General features: G+C 44.0%; 1 protein-coding gene across 10 annotated transcripts in view; it reads left to right on the plus strand.

Moving 5' to 3' along the window:
• KIFAP3 (kinesin associated protein 3) overlaps positions 1-24682 on the plus strand; it is a 68782-nt gene extending 44100 nt beyond the window's left edge. For 9 of the 10 annotated variants that reach the window (XM_064427578.1, XM_064427579.1, XM_064427582.1 and 6 more), the window contains 2 exons: positions 3583-3682; positions 23319-23704. In XM_064427578.1, coding sequence (XP_064283648.1) covers positions 3583-3682; positions 23319-23427 — 209 coding nt within the window. In that variant the 3' untranslated portion in view covers positions 23428-23704. Of the gene's footprint in view, positions 1-3582; positions 3683-23318 lie in introns of all 10 variants that reach the window. The other variant, XM_064427573.1, reaches the window with a different exon arrangement.
• Positions 24683-25607: the final 925 nt, after the last annotated feature.

Raw genomic sequence — 25607 nt, forward strand, 5'->3', positions numbered from 1 at the left:
ATACAAAAGCTAAAATCCTAAGGCATCAGGGTGATAGTGATGGATTAAGTACTGCATATCCACGATTTTAGGCAATGTTACAGGTCTGCAGGAATATGAGTAGACCTGTCTCAGAGAGCTGATGGACCATGACAATGGAGTCAAGTAAAGGTGGCCCAGCCTTGTTCTTCCCTGCTCTGTAAACAGAAACTTATTCTCATCCCTGTTAAATTCACAGCTGTGGGATTTATGCTGAATTTTGTTCTGCCTATTGTGTTGTGCAATGGGATTTTTATTGCAGATACTGATGAAGGACTTCAGTTGATTCTCAGCAAACTTGTAGATTCCTTAGCAGAGGCCACCATGACATCATTTCATGACTTTAAACAAATCTATCTGTATGAATTTTGCTGTTGTATATCTAGGATTTAGGGAAGTATGTGAATCTCTTCTGTAAATGCTGATTTATCTAATCCAGTGTTGCCAGCTGTTCAGGAGGAAGGCTTAGTAAAACTTTGCAGGAAGCAATAATGAAATAATTTGCCCAGTGGATAAATGTCTTCATAACTTTTTGTAACTAGGAGTTTGCTTACCCTCTCAAACTTGTGGGTTTAGATCCTTTTCAGGCTCCTGGATAACTGAGTGCATGAATTTTTGCCTTTTTTTTTTAATTGCTGGGTTTGAGTCTGTGTTTTTCATTTTCCACATAAGTGTCTAGTCCTTTGCCATGAAGCATGAATCACAAAACTCTGTGACTCTGGATCAGTTTGCAGGAAGAGTAATTACAAAAAAAAACCACTAAACCCCATCGTCTTCACTCATAGCTGCTGCAAGAAAATAATTGTGCAAGATCTCAGTAGCATTTCAAAACTGTTCTCAAAGGATATCGGAACACAAGGCTTCTTTTTCTTCTGCCATAGCAACTTGCCTCTTAGTGTGATAGTTTTTCCCTTTTGGATTTTTGTGTTGGAATTGATACTTGACTGGGAAGGAAAGGTAGAATTGTGGTGATATGTTCTGCAGATGTTTGAAATGTGCTTTTGTTTTCCAAGGTAGCCCTTTTTAAAGAGTGATTATATTCAAAAGGTAGATTCACTTCTCAGGTTCATTGCAACAAGTGTCAGTAATTGTGTGCTTCTGCAATTTCCTAGACTTCAGCTTTTGAAATGTGGCATCTCAAAAGTGACATAATATTCCTTTGAAAGGCTGCAGGCTAAGGTACCAATTGGAGCAGGGATTTGGGTTCTGAAGGACAGATCATTACTTGGTGAAAAAAACAAACCCACCAAAAGTACAAGTCTTTGTGCAGTCAGAAATGAAATACTTATATTTTAGTTGGATAATTTTAGAAGTGATCTACACTGATGGCTGACAAGTCCCGCCTTGACCATAATCATTCTTGAGCTCGCTGATGGCAAGATGAGTTCCTTATTTCATGACAGGCCAGTCACTCTCTTGCACAGTAATTTAAATCTACATGAAAAATGTGGTAGAATCTCTGAAGTTGCCTTCCTGAGCTCAGTGCCTCTCTTGCTCTGAAAGTACATAACCTAATTTATGTTGAAATGAACATAACAACAGATGTCCTTTAACTGTGTAATCACATTTTCTGCAGCTGATGCTCTCCATGTGCTTTCATTTTCCTATAAATTCATGTGAGCCATAACTCTGAGTGTTATGGTTTGACTGTTAACACTCTTGATTGAAGACACTTTAAGTAGTGGTAGCAGTAGCCTCAGAGTTAAAATGCAGTGCTTGCTTTATTAATACAGAGACATATGTTATTTTTTGAGTTTCTCTGCTCTCAAAGAAGAGAATTTTTAACCTAGCCTGACTATTTAAAATGCAGAGTCACTTAAATGGATTGCTTTTGATCTGCAGTGCTGCAGTATAAAAGTGATAATGGTCCTCTTCATTTCAGTTCAGTGCAGCACACAGACTAGGAGGTGAGCTAGGAAAATTTGGCACAAGTCTTAATAAAGGCCATTTCCACTTTCCTTTCACTCCTTTGGACATTTTGTGTGATGTCACAGGGCACCCATGTCCTGCTGAACACGCTGAGACAGGAATATTGATCCCTGCCAGAGCACTTGCTTGTCAAGTCATACTCCTTCCCATACTGTACACACATGTCTGCAATTAGAACGTGGCCATGTACAGCAATCTGATGCTGCTAAAATGTGGTCTGATCATGGCTGGCATTTTTCATTTGCAATCTGCTGCCTTGCATTCAGTCACTTTCCCATGAGGTATTATCTTCTAAATGAATCTCTGTAGCACCTCATCAAATGTCTGTTAGAAATCTAGATGTGTCAATTCTATTCCTTTTATCACTTGTCACTATATTATCTTCAAAAAACACCAGGTAAATTCATAAAGCACTGGGAGATTTGTTTGAATGCCAGAGTCGTCATCTCTAAGCCCTTGTGTCTGTAAGTAACTTTCCACTGCTTCCTGTGCAGGCAGTTTTAGTAGTTTGGAAACCACAGAGGTTAAGCTAAGTGGCCTGTGACTCCCTGGATCTTATCTCTCTTTCTTTAAAGTGGAATGGCATTTGTAACTTCCTAGTCATTAGGAATCTCTGTCTTCCCTCTCTTAAACTCTTAATGTATCAGTCTGGATGTACCTGTTTCTGCCCTGGGTTTATGGGGATGCTTTCTGCACTTCAGGTCTGGAATTGTTTTCATACAGTGATGGAGACAAACTGATGTAGGGGCTGTTTAAATGAAAGAGCTTGTTTTATCTGATTAGAGCCTAATACTAATTACCAAGTAAGAACTGTGCCCTTAATATTAAAATGAAATGTGTTTTGTGAATGGCAGCAGCCAGGAGTTAAGCTGGGCTCTCATTCAGCTGGGGTCAGTTCAGTGGCTTCACTTCAAAGACACTCTCTGGGTTTACATTGATGTAACAGAAGGAAGATGTTAGCTCCTGATTTTTTTTTTTCCTCATAAAGCAAGCAGAGACTGTGAAGCCTTTAAGGAATACTTCTGGCTTTACAAATGTCTGCATCTTCATGTGCCAGTGTTGTAATGTAAAGGGAGCACAAAAAAATCTGTAGCCTCTGTTCTTGAGAGCATATCACATGAAAAGCCTGCCCTTGTTGGAAAGAGCTCTGAGATATTAAAAGATGGGCAAGATAAAATAAATAAGTTTGAAGTCACTTTCTTGTTTTTCTCAACAAGTTTGAAGAGATACAGTGGTGTGATACAGAGTCTGAACAATTAAGACCTTTGCTGCTTTTTTATTTTTATGCTGCTGGCCCAGATTGATGTTTTACCTTTTTCATTACTTGTTCTCTGGGCTTACTTTGATGGGTCTTGAAATAATTTTTATAGGCTTAAGGAAGAAGGGCTAAGAGAATATTTCCATGTACAGCATTTTTCAGGGCAGTGGGCTGAAGCTCCTTGGAATCTTCCTCCCAGTAAGGATTTTTTTTGTATTTCAAGTTGCTGGGTTTCAGTATTATTGTTGATTTTTGTTCCTCACAGAAATATTTTAAGTTAAATTCCTAATGAATTGCTAAAATAAACTAGGACAGGTGGTTTTGCCCACTTGCCCTCAATCCTGCTCCTTGCTAAGTGACTGTATTTTGTTTTCTAGATGGGCTGATAGTCCCTGATGGAGCGGTGAGCCCGGATATCTTCGGGGATTACCAGCTGCAGAATGGAGACCTGGTTGGGCAGCACCCCTTCTCTGGCAAGTAAGTTGCTGCTGCTAAAGAATTCTTATCATCCAATGATAAGAATTATCCAATAACTCTTCAGGTTTCTTTTAGGGCTTCATTTGCAGTGCTCAGTAATTTTTTCCCCCGCAGCAGTAGGAATGATTTACACTGCACAAGCAGTTCTAGTCTGTTGTCTGAATCCCATGTCTGTTTTAACATCCTAACATGTAATACATCACAGCTTTCCAAAAGCTGTGGAATAGAACAATAACAAAGAATACACCACCTGTTACGACAACTACTCAAATACATACTCTTCAGACACTGGGAAACATCTACAGAGATGCTGATTATCCAGATGATGTTTATTTCCAATATTCTTAAAATTAAAAGAAGTCTTTCTTAAATTTAAAATAAGCTGCTGTGGGCTTGGTGTTTTTTGGTGTTTTTCCATTAACTTCACCCTTCCCTAGGTATTCTGTTAGATTCCTGAGGGCACTTTGAAAATGGGCTATAGGGACAAAAGGCATCAGCTTTTTCTGATATTCTGGGAGCTCTTTCTCTGAATTTCCCCTCTGGTCAAAGACCTCTCCTTCTCAGTGATGACAAGCTGTTCCACTTTGAATTTCTGAGTAAACTTCTCCCACGAGTTCAAAATAAGAAACACTCGTTTCCAATAATGGAATCTTCATAAATGCTGATGCTGTGGAGTTTAGGAAGTGCCTTTTATAAAGCATGAATTCTGTGCACTCATGAGCAAGAAATAGTTCAAACACTTGGTAGTCAGGGTACAGCATTCACTTCAACAGGATCCAGCTATCTGGATATGCCCAGCCCTGGGGCTGAAGCTGTTTCTTTCCAAAGGAAGAATGTTCTTTTCACCACTAACACCTTTAGTCACCATTTGTAAAATGTAAGTCATTCACAGTATGTACAGCTGAAGCAAAAAAAGATTTTCCTCCCTTACTTTGGCTTCCTGTAGTAAATCAAGGGTGGTGGACAGTTACTTTTGTTGGTTTGTTCTACCTGTGATGCACCAGAAAGCTGAACATTGAGTAAGGGTTGGTGTGGTCATAACATTTTTAAGGACAAATTAAAATAACTAACATGCTCAGGGAGGAAAAAAAGCAAACAGGATTTGAGATTAATCTTCTAGAAAAAAAAGTAAATATTTTTACTCAGTAAGCATCAAGTTAGTGTGAGTCTGTGTTTGGGAAGGGGATGCTGGTGCCCATGCTGATCATTTCCAAATGTTCAACCTTTGTTGCAGAGCTTGCAGGTGGGAGAGAAACTGAGGTAAGTGTGAGCTCTGTGCTGCTCTTGGGGTCTCAGGGGGTAACTCACCATTTTTAACTTCACAATAGACTCACAACCACGAGGTGATGGATTTCTCTGTTCACCAGAACACTGGAGGGTGCTCCCTGTATTCTTCAGGCCCACCTGGAGGTGTGGGGAAAGGTGTGTAGGGCAGAGCTTGCAGACTTCTTTGTTTCCAGTAAACTTAAGAGAAAGCCCCAGTCAAATTTTGCCAGAGAACTTTCAGCTGGGAAGCAAAACCATTTTCAATGTCCTTGGTTAAAAGTGAAGGCACATCAGTCAGCCTCAAATTGCAGTCTCTCATCAAGGAACTCCAATAGTAACCCGAGTTTTAATCTGGTTGTATTCCAACTGACATGAGTAGCAAAATACATCTGGTGTATACCTAATTAAATTAAGTATTTGTAGAATTTCCTTGCAAGTTTCAAGGCATCCTGAAGGCTCACCTCAAGAATGAAAATAAAAGAACTGCAGGTTGGCCTATTGCTGATGGGCTCTGGAACTATTGGGATTTCTGGCTAGAATCCTGTTTTCTAGGAAGACTTCTTTCAATAAGATTGCTCCATGGACTTATCTGCAGTCCAGACACGCAGTCTAATTGGAAACAGTGGGGAGTGCTGCAAATGTTCTGTCTTGTTTGTAGCAGAGCAGGAGTGAATTGTTTGATAGAATAGATACTGGCAGCTGAGTGGTGGATCTGACTTCTCACATGTGGGTCATTATGGGCTGGAGCTGCTTGGCGCCAGCAGCCAGGATTTCCTGATGCTCAGACCTAATGTAAAATGCATTAGTGCTCCAAGGCATGAGCCATGGAATTGCCAGTCCCATGGGTCTGCAGCTCCCTTCTCCCAATTTGAACTGGTGTTGGAAGGTAAAACCATACGTGCTACAGAGCCTAATTAAAAATAATAGCAGCAAGTCAAGGCGCTTTTTATGTGTTATATAGTGTACATTTCAGCCATACCAAAACATCATTCTGGGGTATTTTTATGCTTACAGTTTAAAGCTAACAAGAACCTTATGGCAAGGATTTATTTTTAACCAGTTCCAGCTTTTAATAAATCAAGATTTTTGTTATAAAAAAATGGTTCATTTTTCTATTAATAATATTTGAATATGTTTTCAGAAACGTTTTTAGCAAGAAAGCTGAGTTGTGGTTTTCATAGACAATTAGCAAGTCAGTTAATAGCAACATGTTTTGGAAGTTCAGAGAGAGATTGCTAATTATGAGTAGATTCTTGGTTTTGGTCTTTTAATTTATTATACTTCTTCATTTATTTTACATTTATTTTTTATGCCTCTGTCTTCTGCTCTTTGCCTTTAATATAAGGCTTTTCTATTCTGTAATAGAAGCAGTTTTTGCTAAGCAATGGGGTGAGTTCTGAAGTCTCTTTGTCATTTAAGAGAGTCTCTTTGCCATTTAAGACCACCCTGTGAATTTTGAGGTAGGTAACAACTGTTAGCTGACTTCTTGTTTCTCAGCCTTGAATAATTTAATCCTTTCTGCATTCCTATGAAAAAGAATGAGGATGTGTTACCTCTTTAGTTTCTCTGAGGCTGTTTCCTGTCCTTGCAATGTGCTCAGAGTGGATCAGGACTTTGCCTTGCCACCTGGAAGGCTCAAAAGGCAGCCAGAAAGTCCCACGTTTTTAGTGGCTGCACATCACTGAGAAACTGAGTTTGTGTTGGTGCCCTCACTGCATTACCAGGGCTTGAGTGTGTTCTGATCACCATCCCAATTTTTGGAGCCAAAGAACTGTGTCTCTGAGGAGTGGCTGTCAAGGACCACAATGAAACTCAAATTGTCTGGAAGATTTTCCCTGTGAGTTGTGTTTTATAACCCAGCCCATACCACCTGCCAGGTGTTCTACTGTCACTCCAGTTTCATTGTGAACTTCCTTGGCTGGGGGATGCTGTTCTAGCAGAGCTCCAGGGCACCCTCTGCCATTTCACACTGCTTCATTTGGGAAGATTCAGGGCAATTGGAGCAGCAACTGTATCCAAAGGTGCAGTTGCTGAAGTGGTTGACTCTCCTGTAATGCAGCAGGATACCAGCAGCATCTCTTGTGGAGTCCCTGTCCCAGGAGACACTGGACCTACACACCTAGAGCTGCTGCACAGTCCTGGGAGGGGAGGGAGATGCTTTGTGAAGTCAAGCAGAACAAGAGTTCAAAATAGTTGAATTATGGATAGGCATCTGCACTCAGTGGGTTACCACACTGGGGCTGTTCTCCCTGTCGTTTTCAAGAGGGAAACATGAAGTGACAGCACTGGCAGTAAAAACATCTCTTGATCTGGGGAAAGAGGCTTTTTTTCAAAGACACTGCCTTCCCTTCATGGGTTGTCGTGGACTTTTCCTTTGAAACCTGGAGTAGTGTTACTCTCAGGAGTTGAGAATGCCACCTCACATGATCATGCATTGTGAAGTAAAGAACAACTTTGAAGAGAATTGTAAAAGTATCTAGCCCTGAATTCAGTTTGTAGATTTGCTTGCATGCTTACTGTTCTGGAAATGTCCACATCCTGATAATTGTTATTTCTCTTATTGTCATCATGAAGCAGAAACAGCACAAAAGTGAAGACCTGGGCAGCTGCCATTTTTCTGATAGTGCCACCCTGGGAAATGCTTTGTTTCTGGGGATCTAGCCTGTGTGTTCTGCAGCTTCTGTTTACAGCTCTTTTCCCTGCACTGTGTTCTTAGTGGAGCTGTACTGTTACCTATGAGGCCTATAAATAGAATTATTTCAGAATGTAACATCCACAGGAGCAGTGATAAAGTCCATAAACAGCATCTCTTGTTTTCCTCAAAGGTTTGGAGCATAATGCAGACAGATTGTAAGGTATGTTTTCCATTCAGCAGAAAAAACGTGGCTGAGGAGGTTGTTGTGACAGCTTCTATCCAGGTTTTTTTCATTGGCTAGGAAAAGACTTTTGTGATTAGATTACCAGCTTTGAATCATCTTACTGTCTTTCAGAAGCAGATGGGCATTAGGCACAGATTTGAAATTTTCATCTGTTATTAAAATCTGAATTCAAGGTTTCTGGTTCTGATAAGGCTTAATGTTGAGTGAAAGTTTTATGATTGTGGCAAACAAAAATCCCTCACCTTTGGCTGATGTGATGACAGCTTAGTGTCTGAGCTGCAGGGGATCAAGACCAGCTGAAAGACATCTTCCAGAATCTATGGTCATTCATCAAATTTTAATCACCTTCTGGAGACTAATTACTTTCTTAAGACACAAACATAATAGTGATGGCTAAATACCATATAATAGAGATAGCCACAGTATTTTTCTTGCCTCTTGGGGAAGAGGCCAGTTCTTAATCTTTCCCAGCTACAGCTGGGTAATGGTACAAACTCTGAGTGCAAAAGCCAATTTTTGGTTAATATCCTCAACAGAGTTCTGAAGTCTTCTCAGTCTGTAGCTTTGAAAAGATTAATAGTTAGGAATGCTAGAGCTGGCCAGAACTCTTTTTTTCCCTGAGGAAGTTTTTCTCCAGTGCAGGATCCTTTAACCTTGTTACAAAATGCAGCAGAGCTGCCATTGCTCAACCCTCATTTTCTGAGACAAGGCCTTTGTGTGTGCGTTCCCAGCATGTGCACTCCCAGCTCTTCCCAACAGAGATGTGACTGAGGCTTCTTCCCAGGAAGCAGTGAGGTTTGGCATGTCAAGCACAGCCAGTTTTATGGGGTGACTGCACGTCTCTGTCCTTGGTGGAACATCTCTCCTCTTGCCTGGATTTACAGCCTAAAGCTGTGCCTGCATGTCTTGTTTTTGCCATGGCAGGTCATTGGGATGCTCTGAGCTCAGTGCCTGGAGCCAGGCCCTTGCAGGCTGCTCTGTGCTGGCCCCAGGGAAGCTGTGGCTGCTCTTGGCAAATTCCAGGGTGCACAGCCAGGCTCTTGTGTCTGGGCTTGATGGAGACAGGACCTGGCCACAGCTCCTGGTGCTCCAACACTCAGTGGGACTTGGCTCATCTGGAGCTGAGCTGAGCACTTGTGATGTCTGCATGTGCTACAAGTCCACACTGAATGGCAAGAATTCTCCTACCTGTGGCCTTTTTTTCACTCAGAAACCCTGATGAGAATCAGGTGGGAGTTTTCATGGTGGAACAACCTGGAGCTGTAGCCTTTCACTGCCATTGATTGCTGCACTGTGGTGTGAATTCCCAGCTGAACACCTCCCATCTGGGTCAGCTGCAGGAACTGCAGCAGGTGCTGGCAAATGTGCACTTTGTGAGTGATTATCAAAATGCTTTAAAATGCTTGTACCTGTAACTTACATCCTACTTGGACATCTAGAGCTATATTCCATATAGAGCCTCACCTTCAATTAGATTTGCTAAAGGAAAGGACTGAAGGAATTTCTGATCTTGGTGACCCTGCCAGGGAGCGTGTCTCATCCATCCTCTATTTTCAGTAAAGTTCAGCACAGTTTATTTAGAAGTTGGAACATTCTCTTCCCAGCCTCTCAGGAGGTAAGAACCATCTTGCAGGCTGTGTCTGAGGGTGAAAACCCACTCTGTTAGCAGGCAGCAGCAGGGATCAGTGGCAGAACAAACTGTTCCATGCTCCTTTAGACAAAAAATGTTCTCCTGCAGGATCTGTGCTGGGAGTACTCACACCTCTTTCCTCCTCATTTGAACAGAGGCAGTAGTACTTCCCTGTCTTAGAGGTGGACATATAGTGAGTATAAAATCTTTTAATTAATGGAAAGAAAACCTGAAAGGGTATAAATTACTATTACAAGATGATTCTACTTTGAACCATTTTATCATAATGATATTTCTTACAGCTCTGTGCAGTACTTCTTCTTTCCATATTTAAACCTTATTTTAAAAACAAAACCCAACTTAGTTGCCTTTGCAATATGTTCAGCAGAGTTGTACTCAGCTTCTGCCATTTGGACACTATTTAATTTGCATTTCCCAGGAGAATTAAATTAGGTTTTATTAGTAAATTGGGCCTATAACCTTCCAGGCAGGTTTTATTAGTTTATCACACATCAGTATTAGCAAATTGTAAATCCCACTGAAACGAATTTGAAAAGACCTTAAAGAGAAGCCCAGAACCAATGAAGTTCCTGGACACAAATAAGGGAGTTTATTTTGGTTGGTTTATGTGTTTTCATTTTTTTTAATCCCACAGAAATCTTGTTAGTAGCAGCAGATTCACCTTTTTATCATATTCTGTTATCCTAACTGTGCCTACATGTTTAGTTTTATAGAAGTTAAAGGCACTGACTATTTCTTTGTGTCTTACAGTAATCTGTTTCTGCATCAGTACTAAACTAGAGCTGTCCTTTTCTGGGGTGTTTTTTTGTTGTTGTTGTTGTTGGTTTCTGTTTTGTTGGGTTTTTTTGGTTTTTTTTTTTTTTGGTTTCTTATTTGTTGGTTGGTTGTTTGGGGTTTTTGGGTTTTTTTTTTTGGGGGGGGGAGGTTTGGTTTTTTGGGTAGTGGTCATATTCCTGCTAGCTTTCACTTCCATTATTTTTTCATACTGTCTTCTCAAAGCTTGTTTCTAGAAATGCTGCAGCATGATTGTATAATCCAGTTCAGGTGTCACTCATAAGTGTCTGACCAAATTCTGCTGTTATGCTGTGGACAGTTACTGGAGCCTTTTTGAAGACAGGGCTCTGATTATTCCAGAGGATGAAGATTTTGCCCTGTGGCAATTCATCAGTGAGATTTTCCCAGAATTTGGACAACTTTTGCACCTCTGAAGGATTAGGGCTGTAATTAGGGAATATCCATAAAAGGACAATATTTTTCACATCCAATATTTGATCTACAACAACTTTTGAATGTGCTTGGGTGTTCATTTGTTGTCAGTGAGGACAACATGAGGAGAAGCTCCCAAGCAGTTCTCCATGCATCCCACACACACAGCCAGTGCCCACAGTCCTTGGGACCTGATAGCCAAGGTGGGCAGGGAAGCACAGGTGAGGGAGAAGGGAAGTTCCTCCTCCAGAGGTGGAGGAGAAGGGAAGGGAGGGAGAAGGGAAGTTCCTGCTCCAGTCAGGTGCCAGACTGGAGCAGAAGAAGGGCAGTTCCTCCTGCAGAGTCAGGTGCCAGGGATGGAGCAGGAGAAGGGCAGTTCCTCCTGCAGAGTCAGGGGCCAGAACTGGAGCAGGAGAAGGGCAGTTCCTCCTGCAGTCAGGTGCCAGGGATGGAGCAGGAGAAGGGCAGTTCCTCCTGCAGAGTCAGGGGCCAGGGATGGAGCAGGAGAAGGGCAGTTCCTCCTGCAGTCAGGTGCCAGGGATGGAGCAGGAGAAGGGCAGTTCCTCCTGCAGAGTCAGGTGCCAGACTGGAGCAGAAGAAGGGCAGTTCCTCCTGCAGAGTCAGGGGCCAGAACTGGAGCAGGAGAAGGGCAGTTCCCCCTGCAGTCAGGTGCCAGGGATGGATCAGGAGAAGGACAGTTCCTCCTGCAGTCAGGTGCCAGGGATGGAGCAGGAGAAGGGCAGTTCCCCCTGCAGTAGGGTGCCAGGGATGGAGCAGGAGAAGGGCAGTTCCTCCTGCAGTCAGGTGCCAGGGATGGAGCAGGAGAAGGGCAGTTCCTCCTGCAGAGTCAGGGGCCAGGGATGGAGCAGGAGAAGGGCAGTTCCCCCTGCAGTCAGGTGCCAGGGATGGAGCAGGAGAAGGGCAGTTCCTCCTGCAGAGTCAGGGGCCAGGGATGGAGCAGGAGAAGGGCAGTTCCCCCTGCAGTCAGGTGCCAGGGATGGAGCAGGAGAAGGGCAGTTCCTCCTGCAGTCAGGTGCCAGGGATGGAGCAGGAGAAGGGCAGTTCCCCCTGCAGTCAGGTGCCAGGGATGGAGCATGAGAAGGGCAGTTCCCCCTGCAGTCAGGTGCCAGGGATGGAGCAGGAGAAGGGCAGTTCCTCCTGCAGTCAGGTGCCAGGGATGGAGCAGGAGAAGGGCAGTTCCTCCTGCAGAGTCAGGGGCCAGGGATGGAGCAGGAGAAGGGCAGTTCCTCCTGCAGTCAGGTGCCAGGGATGGAGCATGAGAAGGGCAGTTCCCCCTGCAGTCAGGTGCCAGGGATGGAGCAGGAGAAGGGCAGTTCCCCCTGCAGTCAGGTGCCAGGGATGGAGCAGGAGAAGGGCAGTTCCCCCTGCAGTCAGGTGCCAGGGATGGAGCAGGGCAGGGCTCTCCTGCTTGCTCCCACAGTGACCAGACCACACCACCTCGCCAAGGTGTGTGGTCTGGAGTTGGGAAGGATCAGGTTGCCCTTGTTTCATTTACTGTAAGAGAGGTTTAATTGTTCCAACAATTGCAGCAGTATGGGAGAGATGAAATAGCTTGCTGGGGAATATTATAACACAGTTAAAATAGCAGAGTTTTTTCAGCAAGTTGCAGATGCTGTTTGGGAAGAGAATAAGTATTGAGGTTTTAATGCACTTCAGCTCTTTTGGAATCCAGGATACTTGGGCCTCTTTTACTTGCAGTCACTTTTTTTTTTACATTTTTTTAGTTGCTTTTTATTTTATTGTATTCCACCTGCAGTTGGCCTCATTTAACCATCATGGTTTAGGTGGCTATTAAGAATTTTAAAAGAATACCCAAATGCTGTAGCAGTGAGCTCAAGTCCTTTGGAATGTCTTACCAAAAAATCCCCCAAACCTGGGCCTGTCTCTTCTGAAATGTAACATTAATTAATTCCCACGTTCTGTCTGCTGCTCAGTCCCTCCAGATGTGCTACTAGGAATAGACTGGCTCCCTGGTTACAAGCCATCTGGGCTCTGTAAACTGATTTGCACTTATATTAAACAATAAGTGAACAGAATGCGGAAGAGTTATTAAAGCAAATGTACATTGCTTATAAATCTCAAAGTAAAATATTAAAATGTAGTAAAGGGGAATGGAATGTGCAAATGAAGACCTGCTTGTTTTTAATGAGTTTAGCTGTGACCTTCTCGATTTCAACCAAAAGAAAAGAATTTTATTTTTCTCTTTAAAAATAAAAAAAAAGAAACTATAAAACTGCTTACAGAAGTATCTGAGACAAAAACAAGGAAATATAATGTTCTAAACTTGACTGGTCCAAACCACTCAAGCTGCTGTGACAGCTCATAAAACTGAGAGTAGTTTTTAACTGGACTCTGTTTTACATTGCCAGAGTGAATTTTCCTTGCAGGAAGTAGCCAGAAGGTTTATTTAGTTTCCAGACTGCTGCTTTGATCTTTCCATTCTGTCACTTCTCAGGTTACATAGCCCTTTTTCACTGCAGTAAATCTGCAACAGTTAATGAGAATAAAATTTCCTCCTTCTCACTGATCACATGCTGTTAAATGCCAAACCACAGCCAGCAGCATATTTGCAGGATTGGGCTGCACTGTACAAAAACAGCACAATCAGTTTAATCTTGTTGGTTTTGTAATTCATTTTATTGAGCTTTCCTTTTTCAAGTGACCTATTTTATCAAGACAAGTGGTTGCAAGGCCAGATCTGGAAGAAAGATTTAAAACTGTAATAAAGTGAGAGGGGTGTTTTGTGTGCTGGGTTTAAGCATGCTCACAGGATTCAAAATTAAACTTAAAATGAGGAGTTTTAAAAAGGCCCATATATCAGTGGGATATTTCTTGTGGTTATTATCTGAACTGAACATGTGCTCTGAGCAAGTCTCTAGCATAAAAATTAATATATCAAATTAATTTCTTTGCCAAATACTTAGAATTGTTTTGATTCTAAAATTTTATTCTGATTCTGTGTTTATCAGCCTCAACCATCCAACTCCAAAGACTGATCCACTCTTTTCCCTCTGGAAAACCAAGATAATGGTTTTTTAACTCTGAGATGTAAAAAAATAATAAATTGGCTTACAGAGTTTATTTGCCTTTGGGGTTTTGAGCTTTTTAAATTTTATTTTTTCCAATAGTCCCTGATCAACCTTTTTGGTCTAGAAACATTTGATTTTTCATTTGTTTGATTTTTTTATATAATAATGTTATTCCAAGATATAGATCTCCAAGAACACATTCCTTGTCTGTATTTGTATTATATTATATTGTATTTGTATTATATTCCTTTGTATCTGCCTTGTTTCCTGATATATCCAATGTTATTCTGAAGGAAAAAAAATCAGTAAGAGACATTGAGATTTATTTTCTTGATTTTCACTAAAATCTTTGCTGATTTGGGATAGATTTCAACAAGATTTCACTAGGGCCCTGTGCTGATACATAAAAGTGTTTGAAATCAGGACAATCATCTGTGGTGGTAAAAGAATATTTAAAGTTTCTTCATCAGCAGTAACACTGCAACTGCATTTGCTGTGTGCTCAAGCGAGCGCTGCAAATCCCCCAGCAATGTTAACTTTCAGAAAGGCTTTGAAAGCTTTTATTGGCTGCAGCTGGAAGTCAGAGCAGCAGAACAGATTTTTTGACTCTCCCTCCCTCCAGCATCTGGATTCTCATCCCCCCGGGCTGCCCTGCAGCCAGCACGGTGTCACCAGTGCCCTGTGGCCTTGCTCTGGTGCACAGCAGGGGACTTTTGTCCCCATTTGTGTTCAAGGACAGAACTGAGTGGCTGTGCTTGGGCTTGAGGAGTTTATATAAACATTTAAAGGGAAAATTCTCCACCAGAAAGCTGGATTTTTGCTTCAGCTGCTTGTCTCTGAGTACGTTTTCAGTGACCTGCTCTGGCAAGGAAGCAAGGAGCACTTCCTGTGTGGAAAGGGGAAGGCTGGTGGAAGCTGGAGCAGATCCTGATCTGGTCAGTGCCACCAGTCATCTCTGTGAAACTTCAGCATCTTATTTTGCTCAGGCAGTTGCCTGAAGCTTTCTGTACCCAGCCAACGCTGAGCTTACTGCAGACAACTGAAAGAGAGGTGTGAAAGCTTCCCAAGCCAGGCCTATCCCTAGTTCAGATTAAAGCAATGTACTCTTCAGTTTATGGAGTTGACACTTTGGACTGTGCAAGCAGAGAGGGGGAGGAAAGGACATCTTGCTTTTACTGCTTGTTCCTTGGGGCTTTTTTATTTGTTTTAGTTCTTAATTAATTCTTAAGAAATGGATGTATCTAATCAGTGGGTTTGGACAGTTGTTGAGCCAAGAGCACAGGAGGTGTTTCTGTCAGGCTTAGAATGGAGAGCCAGAGCTCCTGATTTCCATTCCAGCTCTGTCTGTGCACTTGACCTTTTAAGAAATCCTGTAGAGAACGGCTGAGGAACTCCCTGTCTGTGTGGCAGAGCTGTGAGCCTCACTGCAGGAATGCTGCAGGAGCTCTCCTGATGCCCTTCACAGGAGCAACGTGGCTGCATGGAACAACTGCAGCCTCTGAGCTGCTGTTTTGCCCCCTGGCTCTGTTAGGGATTGGTTGCCTTTCTAGCAGAGCAGATTTTTTTTTTCCTAAAGGGTTTTAGAGAATAAGCAAAAGTCTTTTCTGTCTATGTCAGTCTAATTTGAGTCTTCTCATTCCTGTAGTTTGTCATTTGGCTGTCTTTAATGTCTGGGGTGTTTTCTCTTCCAATACTCCAATGGGAAACTGAGGTCATGGAGAAAAGGAGCAACTTGTCCAGGATCACACAGCAGGTGACTGACAGAGCAAGAAGCTGAGGCCAAATCCCAGGCTGTGTTTGCAGAGCAGGGATGGCAGGAGCTACAGCTTTCAAGCAAGGCTCACACTGAATTTGGCCATGCAAGGTCATTTGGTTTTGGTTCAGTGCTTTCTTACTATTCAGTTGGGAAATCTTTTTATTTAATGCTGCCATCCCCCAGTGAATTTTGGCGTGGTTATTGCTTGGTGCATAGCTGGAGCCTGACACAGAAGACACAGTGCTCATTTCTCCACCATTGTCAGCTTTCCATTTGTTTGTAATTAAATGGGAGAAACAGCAGTATTGTGCTGAGATACAACTGGGCAACAAGTCCAGAAGCAATTGGAAACTTTAAGTCATTAAGTACAGTGAAGAAAGCTGGATCACATGGAAGGAGAGACATGATCATATCCATAAAAGCTATGTTATGATGCACGAGGGAGCTAAAGTATTATTGCACAGGTTCATTTGGATATTTTCTGTCTTGTGAGCAGGTACAATATTACTATTTAAGGGACATTAATGCTAATGTAGAGATGGTCCTGGGTGATTGATGCAGAGGGCACAGTCACAGACACTGCCACAAAACTCCCTTCCCACTTGAGCTTGAAGAATAAAAAGCATGAAAAAAAAAAGCTTCACAGATAGGGGAGAGCAACTTGGGGTCATGAGAGGCAGAATTTAGGACACTTGTGGTTTGCAGTTTAACGTCACTACCAGTAGTGGGGGAATCTACAGTTACAAGACACTATAGAAAGAAACATTGTTTTTTCCTAAGGTTCTCAGTTGTGTGGAGTTTCTCCATAACCCGTGGGTTGTGCTCTTGCTCCGAAGGACAGAAAATTTATGGTCAATGAAGGCAAACCAGAGGTAACTGGCTTGTAGGAGGAAATGGGATCATCATCTAAATGCCTGGACTTAAAGCAAGGACAGGAGCAACAGGCCTGTGCCCCTTTGTGATGCCCTATACCCTGCCACGGCTGGTGCTGGGAGAATGGGGTCCCATCCAGTGCTCAGCTGCCAGGGAACATCAGCACAAAGGTCACAGAGTCCATGGCTTCAGAGGCTCTGAGCCTGGTTCAGGTGTGAAGGATCCATGGTACCTGCAGAGGATTAGGTAAATGTGTCATACCTGCAGGCAGCTTTGGAAGCTGGAGGTCTGTGTGTGTTCTGTGGATTCCAAACCATTTCCCACCTGCTGTGCTTGGATGCACATTGTGCCTTAAGCCCTGCTTGTGCAATGGGTCAGGACCTGGGTGCCCCAGCTCCCCCTGCCTTTCCAGGCTGCTCTCTGTGCAGTGAAACCTCAGGAGGGAAGAAGGGAGGGAGGGAGCTGCAGCATTCACCAACCTGTCTGCTGATTGGGCTGGCAGGGCTGAGCATCCCCTTTGTGATTGTACTGCCCTGCACTGCACTCCTTGTCTCAGACCAGCTCTCATCAACACTTAAGGAACAAACAAAAACTGAGATGAGAGAAAAAATACTGCTGGCAAACTTCTGTGTGTCTTGTTGGCAAGAGTTCTGATCAGTGAGCTGCATCTCATTTGTACAGGTTATAATGCTGTGCTTGTCTGGAAATTAGAGACTGCTGTGCCACTCCCGTGGCTCTGGCACCTCCTGAGGGGAAAGTACAGCCTTCAGTGTTCATCAGAACGTGATTTGTTTTGTCTGTTACACACAGGAACTGGATCCAGCATTGTGCAACACAGGGGTTCATGGCATGAGAGTTCATAAGGGAGTACAGGATGGAACTGTACTGTCACACATGAGTGGGTTCGTGGAACAGAAGATGTGGGGCTTCAGTGATGTGCAGCTGAAATTATGAACGCCTGCCTGGGCTGAGGTGGGGTGGCTTGGGAGTGAAGACTGATTTTTAGGAGCAATAACAGGCCGTGTATTATCTATGTGTGTATGTAATAGCCAGAGAAGGCACAGAGGAAACAGTGGGACTGCTATGAACTGTACTGATAGCAGGCTTCAGAAAGATGCTCAGAACCCCTCTGGTTCCCCTTGCTCTGATCCTCAAGAGGAGTTTTGGAGAGCTGCAGGTGTGGTCAGAGGCTGCCTGTTCACACCTGCATATAAACCCTCCTAGCAGCTCACTGGAGCATGTGGAGAGCTTTGGGTGTGAGTCCTTCATTGGGACTTAGTAGGGTTGCTGATGAGTTGAGAGTTGCAGGTGGTATTTGGCCAGTCAAAGTGTCTACATAATTAAAAATCTATAGATTTTTAAAAAAATAAAATAGATTTTATTTTTAATAGCTTATATATCTTGTATCCCCACTGAGTAGCTGAGAACCTCTGAGACATGAGGGCTTGTTGTTGCAGAATAAGGAGTGAGGATTGACAGGGTTTTAGAAGAAGTTTAGAATGAAAAGAATTAGAGATTAAATTTTGGCTCTGGTGGAAGTACTCTATGTGCTTAGCTTGTAGTTCATTTTCAGAGGGCAGTGATTCCAGGGTGCCTTAATTTTGGGCAGAAACAAATGAAATTTTGGCCCTAAAGTGTGAGCTCTTAAACTGGTGTTTCACTCTCAAGGGCTTTTCCAGGGCCACTGTCACTTACACAGGCAGTGGCAGTCTGGTACAATTGTGCCACACTGCTTCAGAGCTGCTTCCCAGGCAGGGCTTCCTGCTGGGATCACCCCAAGATCCATGGATCCTACTGGGGTGCTTTCAGATGGATTTCAAGTGTTTACTCTTGACCAAGCATCTCCCCAGTGGTGCTGGACTTGCCTTTCTGAGCCCTGCTGGAGCAATTAGTACCTGGGAGTTGGGCTGTGCTTTGAGAGCCCCTGCCAGCAGCAGCACTGGTCCAGTGTGAGCACTGGTGTGGACAGGGTGCAGTCACTCTGCACCCAGGTGTTAATTACCCGGGTGTTAATTACCCAGCCCCGGCTCCCCAGCCTCTCCTGATACCCTGCCCTGGGGAGCAGCCCAGACACCTGGATGGGAACCCCAGCAGAGGATTCCCCAAGGAATGCTCCCTGTGGGGGTCTGCTGAGCCTTCCACACATGCCATGAATTGTATCTAGTCCAAAGCATGTCTAGTTCAGAAGGGTTTTGTGGATGCAGCAGGATGCTGGCTGCCATTTCCTCTTGGGAGACAGGACACAACTGATCTTTACAAATCGAATTTTGTCAGGGCACCTAAGATCCTGCATGGGTATATTAATTTGGATGCTCTGAATCAGAGCAAGCATCAATAAGCAGGGCTGTTCAGAAATCTCTCCTCACTCATGCACATCAGGAACATTTTCCTTTTCAGCATGTGTTCCTCAGTTCCCTAGCAGTACAAGCAAATTGGAAAGTTCAGCTGTCATTTGGGGAAGGTCATAGATCACACTAGCAGCCTGAGTAATCCAAGAGGTTTTAAGTATCACAGCATTTAGTTTAAAGTGAAATTTGCTCTGACAGGGGCTGGCAGACCAATAGGAAAAAGAAATATTTGTGCTTGGAGAAGTGCATGTGTAGAGAGCTCGAGTATAACTGATGGCTGGAAGTGATTTCAGTCTAAAAAAAACAAATCATTAAGAGAGTGCATAGGGGTAAAATACACAGTTCATATTTTAAAGGGTCTCAAAATGAACCAGCAACTGAGGTTAGCAGTACATAGTAATTAGCTGGGCTGTTCCCTGTTTAACTCGGTGAGCCCCAGGCGTGGGGCTGAGCTCTGCACAAGAGCAGGGCTGTGCTGTGCTCTGCGCACGCGTGACCGAGCCAGAGCTGCCTGCAGTGACTGCAGCCTGAGCCCTGTGCCTGAGGCTCCTGTGCTGCTCTGGCATCCGTACCACCCTGCAGCTGCAGGGCTGCATGCACTTCTGCCTGCCCCCTTACTGAGCACTGGGAGGAAAAAATACCAACTCAGGCATGAGTATTGTTGCCCCAATGGGTAATTATGTGGCCCTAATTTATGGGAGACAGGCTTGGTGCTGGCTCTGCTGAGCACTGAGTTTCCTGGTAGATGCTGTAGCATAAAGCCAGCAACGTTTTTCCTAGGAGCAAGTCCTGAGGTTGATTGCTGGTATAAATCTGAGCACACATGGCACAGATCATGATCTCAGGCCAGGCGTTATCCAGCGAGTGTTTACAGGCACAGAACTGCCATCTCTGCTGGCTCTCCCCTTCTGCTGTTCTTGGCAGAAGGGGCAGGGATTCATCAGGACTTGTTTTTAAATCCATCCTCACCTCGCTGGGTTGTGCCCTTGGCCTGGCAGCCTCGGGAGCGAGCCAGGCTCTGCTCTCCAGGCACGTGTTGGCTCTGTCCTTGTCCCACCCTGTGTCACCTCCTGGGCTCAGGACCCTTCCCTCCAGCTCCCACAGGCTCCGTGCTGCAGGCTGCCAGTGCAAACAATCCAACAGGCAAAGCTGCTGTGCTTCAAGAGCACTGACGTGCAAAAATGAAGGCAGTTTTTTTCAAGCATGGTCAAGACTTCATTTACTTCAGGGAAACTTTTAGATAGGAGAGGGTAGTGATTTGATCAAGGTGTTTTAATGTGATTTCTGTGGTTGTTTTTGGTTTTTTGAGGGTTTTTTTGACTGTCCAAAGCAGTTATCAGCTGATCCATCTCTTCCAGTTTTCTTCAGGACACTAACATATGTCTGAACCATTGGAAATAACTGATACTCCTCAAAGTTTAAACTCCGGGGATCTTTACCTAATTACTTACACATTTTAAAAAAAAAATATTAAAAAACTGATTTGTTGAGAATGTGATTGAAACCATATTTCCCCTGCTCTCGTTATCAGTTTAAATACATTTAGAATTCTTTGAATGAGGATTAACTGAGCTGGAAGTGGCTGGAAGAGCCCAGCCTGCAGGGATAGAGGCCCATTGCCACCGCGTGGCTCAGGGCGTTATTACACCTTGCCCAAAATCCTGTGGTGGTTCAGCTTGGGGTGTGCAAAGGAGTCCAGGACAGGTTTCAGGCTCCTGTTTTTGTGTGTCCCTCTCTGCCACAGGAAACCTGATCATGGCACTGCTGTGAGCCTGGGCATGATTGCTGCAAGCTTGGCTTGCAGTCAGCAGCCCTGGGCACCCACAGCCTCCTCACTCACCTGAATATCATTCCAGAATGAGCTTTGCAGTGGTTTGCAGAAATGCAAAAAGCCCCTATTCTACCACACTTGTAGTAAAAAAACAACTTATCCACAACTAACGTTGTTATAGTCACAGAAAACATCATGGGAAATAAACCCAGAAAAGCATTTTCTGTTAAAATAGCTCTTCATTATAAATCAGCTCTGGATGTTTTAAGCATCTTTGGAGGAAAGCAATGAAATTCCTGAGTTTAAAGGTAGCCTTAAAGGGTCCTGCTTCTCTGCAGTGTAACATGTGTGGTGTCACTGGGAATTGTAGAAGCACAAGAGAACTAGACCCTGCACTCCCAATTCCCACTATGCCTTCTTTTAGTACATTGTTAACTCGTGGCACTGACAGTACTGAAAGAACCCTGAAGGAACTGGCATTGGTTTATAGAAGTTTGTTAAATGGTTTGTTTTCTGAACTGCCAAACAAGCTGGTCAGCTTCATGCTTGTCCTGGTTGGCTTGATCACAAGAGCTTTGGGCCTGATGTGGAGACACTGCAGCCAGGGGCAGCCTGGGTGAGGTCTGTCTGTCTGTGCCTTTGCACACTCCACATCAGTGACAGGAGAGGCAGGGACTGCTCAGGTGGCTGCTCCGTTTGGGGTTTCTGGAGATGAGAGATAAACACAAAGTAACAGGATTTCTCTTAATCCCTTCTTTCAGGAGCCTTTCAAAGCTTCAGGCCTGATAATGAGAAAGCTGTTGTTTGCCAGGTACAAAGGAGGCATCTGGGGAAGGTGCCTCAGAGGTCACCAGCTCATTTCCTAATGGGCTTGGAAAAGGGTAAGAGGGCTTTGGAGTGGATAGAGGAAGGATTGGTGACCAGAGGAATGCATTCACAGAGCTTTGCACCACTGCAGGATACACCAGGGGCACCCTGCTGCTCCCTGCTGTGCTGAAGGGCTGACCAGCCTGCAGGGTCGGGCTGATGGCTCTGCAGGAGTGAGGAGATGGGTGTTGCCAGTTCAGGTACACATGGGCACATGTGGAAATGCAAAGCACTTTCAGCTCACAGCATTTCTCAAGATACATCCAAGTAAAACAGTGATTTTTTTTTTTCTTTAGCTTGGCTATTGATTGTATCCCATCTCAGAGGACAAAGCCTCAGACCTTCCACCTTCACCTGCTATCAGGATATCCCATGAGTGAACTCGTTTTCTGAGAAACCAGGCACTAGGGATCCTTTTCTAGGGCCCCACTGAGACACAATCCAAGGAAAGTGCCTTTGTGAGGGCAGAGATGGACGTGGTCCCCCCCGTGCAGCTGAGCCCTTTCAGCCCAACCAATTCAGCAGTGCCAGCTGCTTGCAGAGCCAGGGCCTGGGGCCCACCCATTGTACATCTTCTGCAGGGGTCGTTCTTTCCCAGCCTTGGCTGTTGCATAACCCATGTTCCATATGGATAATTGGCAGTAATGAGGTTCAGCTTTTCCCCACTCCAAAAGCACTTTGGTTCTTTGTGTTTTGACAGTCTTCAGAGGGGAAGTTTGGCTCCTTTCAATGCATCTTTAGTCAGACAATAAATCAGGATCCTTTTCCATTTGTCCCCCTACTGAAGGGGAAGCTAAGAAGTGACATAGCTATGAATAGGCAGTAATCCAGTGTCTTAGGCAATGCTCGCTTTTCCTCTACCTCCTGCATGAGTTATTGTTGAGCATGAAATATGTGCCACTTTTCCCTATGCAGTTCTTGTGTTTTAGTATGTAACTCATTGTTGTGGGACTTTTTAGGTGTAAAAGATGCTGTTTTACATGAAAAAATAATTACTCTGTCTCATTAGTACATCACTTTTCAGTATGTGATTAAGTCCTTCTGCCATTTGGCTGCCAGTCTTGTATCTCACCTGAAGCACCATCTTTTACCAGATAGTCTCATTTTTAGCTGGTGTTCTCCATGCACCTCAGAAATGGACTGAGGGCAGGGAAGGAGACTCTTCAGATGTGTAGGGCAAGGTTACAGCAGCTTTTGCCAGAAGCCTGAAGGACATGGTAACTGTAATGTACAGAGGGAGACACTGAGTCATGGAAGTAAAGTCCTTGGCCAGTAAATCTGTGAAAGGAGGGAAGAGAAGACTTCAGTCTCATTCCTCTTGGACCTGAAAGCCTTTCCCTGATTGGAATTGCACTGATGTCTCCACAGCATTTAATTTTCCACCAGGGAAGTGGTGTCCAGAAGGGGAACATGGCTAGCAAAATTTCCTCACAAAACCTGCATGTGATGAAATTTCCTCACAAAATCTGTGGCAGTGATGCCTTAGGATTTTAGCCTGTATATTTTCCATCTATTTGTAATCCTACAGATCTTTAGTGTATAGCTCTATTTCTGTATACAGTGCTAGCTGCTGCTTTCCCATTTTGGGCAGACACAACAATTCCTCTCCATGCCTGGGAGTCAAGGACACCTCAGTGCCTCAGGCCCTGAGAGATAGAAACAAAAGTGAGTTGGGGGGAAGCAAACTTGGGGTAAATAACTTCATTACCTGAAGCTGTAATTAGAAGATTAGCCCTCAATATGCAAATGGACCAAACTTATAAAAGTGTGAAAACTTGTGACCATTTTGGTCCATTGTGGGTGTAGCCCCTGGGGCGCTTTGTCTGCCTGAAACACACCTGAGATAAATACAACTGCTTTTTACTTTATGGTCATCCCAAAAAGGCATCAGCAGCAGGAGCTGGAGCCACAGCCCTGGTGTTCCTGCCATGCCATCCAAAGCTCTGCAGCCTCTCTCTCCTTTCTGCAGCATTGGAGTGGATGGCTTTGCCCAGAGCGCGGCGGTTCCCGGGCGCCCGGCGACCGCCTACGGCTACCGGCCGGATGAGCCCTTCTGCTTCGGCTACGGAGCGCGGTGAGCGGCCAGCAGCGCCCTGCCTGCCCTGCATGACTGCAGCACCCTGCCTCCTGCACCCTGTATCCTTTGGCATGTGTAGCTCCACAGAAATGTAGCCTTTCTGGGTCCGGTGTGTTCGTGACAGTGTTTACTCTTTGGTTGCTCTTTGTTGTTATTATTTTTGTACAGTAACTGTGACTAGAAAGCGGGAATTGGAAACTACTGGACTGGAAAGTGTCACATTATGTATATTAAGCTACTAATTTAATTTCTATTAAATATAAAAACCTGTGTGGTCAGCAGTGGTGAATGTGTTTCTAACCGATGTTTTGTGTGTTTTACAAGGCACTTAAGAAGAGTGCTCCATGTGCAGCGTGTTTAACATGGACTGTTTCCCTCTCACACGTCAGTCACAGAACACCACTGAGCCCCAGCATCTCCTGGCACTGCCCTGACACGTAGTTGGGACCAAAGTCCAATCCCGGGTCTGAACACTTTAATAATGGAAAGATGGCACAGATTCACTCCCCTGGAGCTTCAGATGTTTACAGTCCATTTTAAATGCTTGAAAACACTTAAAATTAGAAACTACACAACAGAATACCTTTACCCTAGTGCTTAAACAGAGTTCTGTAGGCTGAGAGAAGACTGCCACATCCCTCCTGAGGGCCAGCAAGAGCAAGAAACATTGTACCATGGCTCAGAATCCAGAGCAGAGCCTTCACCCCAGCTTCCCTATCTGGAAACACAAACCCATCTTGTCCTGCTCATTTCTGGGGTTTAAGCTGGATCTAAGCAGGGATCAGTGAGCAGCAGAGTCAGGCCAGGATCCTTCACTCTGCACTTGCAGTGTGGTGATTGTTTTATGTCATGTTTTGAAACAACCTGCAAACTATTCAGGCTGAAGCTGTTCTTCAGCTGTGCATGCCCACTGTAACAGACAGAAAAAAGGGATAATGCCCTCTCTGCCACAGCTACTGAGGCAGCAGTTCAAATTTTCATTTTTAAAAGTTACCTCTACCTCATCTTTTTTCTTTTGTTAATGCCTGTTGTGTTGCAGATTTGTTTTTCTCCTTCCTCCCTCCTCTATGGCTTAAACAGAAAGTTGACTTGCATCAGGGCTGATCCTACAAAACCAGTCACTAGTAATTCCATAAGACTGGGGGCTGTGCTGGGAAGGTGATCTTCAAAGGCACGGGATTGTTTGGGGAGTCTGACAAACTCTTAGTCTTATACTTCAAAAATACCTTTGAAATAAAAATTGTTTTGAAACCCTGTGTTATCTTTATAAAGTGTGCAAGTACTTTTATAAGCACTGTGACTCTCTGTGTTGCAGGCTGCATGACTGGAAATGAGTCTAAAATTAGCCCTGGTATTTCATAGCAGTTTTCTCTGTGCTGGCTTCTCGTTCAGGGCGTCACTCACTGGAGGTAGGTGGAAGAACAGCATTGCCAAGATGAAGCAGTAGTTTTTAAATTATTTTCTCTACCATTCTTAACTCATTCTTATGCAGTTTCTTAGAATAGTAAGATCTCAGTAAGAAACATGGCACAAAACTTGAACTACACGAACAGGTTTCCAGTGCTGTACCTTTCTAGGTTGTTTCCTTCATTCTGGATTTGCCCAGAGGTTGTGCCATGTTCAATCAAAAGCTTTCAGATATTTTTGTAGTTCTGGCTGTGAGAGAAATCCCCCAAAGTGCACACTCAGGCTATTCTTCTGAGACTGGCACTCGCTCGTCAGGCTTTTCCAGAAATTAGTGTGAAGTTATTTAAAGCAGTTGCCCTGCTCATGGAATGTGTTTTGGGGGAAAACCAAAATGAAGTGGGTCCTTGGAGTATATGCAAACTATCAATGAAACTGAAGGAGCCTTTAATTGGAAGCTTCAGGTTAACGAGGAGCTGCAGTGGAGCTCCAGTGAAGGGTGGGTGTCTGTAATTGTAATACAGTTGTGACCATGCTGAGAATAAATGGCAGTGGAAAAAATCTCTGGCTGCATTTTTAGTATTCAATGTTAGGAGTTTATGGGAAAAGAATAAAAGATCAAGTATTTGTAGCTTTGCCTGGCAGCAGCTAAGAAAAGAACATCATTTATCTGCAAACAGAGCTTGGTAAAAATTACTCAGCACTTAGTAGCCTGAGGACAGAGCCTGCTCGCCAAGATGAAAACCAGCTGTGCCACTGCACTTTCAAGGCAGGAGA

This window comes from Passer domesticus, chromosome 7 (assembly GCF_036417665.1).
Source record: "Passer domesticus isolate bPasDom1 chromosome 7, bPasDom1.hap1, whole genome shotgun sequence".
In the NCBI taxonomy this organism is placed as follows: Eukaryota; Metazoa; Chordata; class Aves; order Passeriformes; family Passeridae; genus Passer; species Passer domesticus.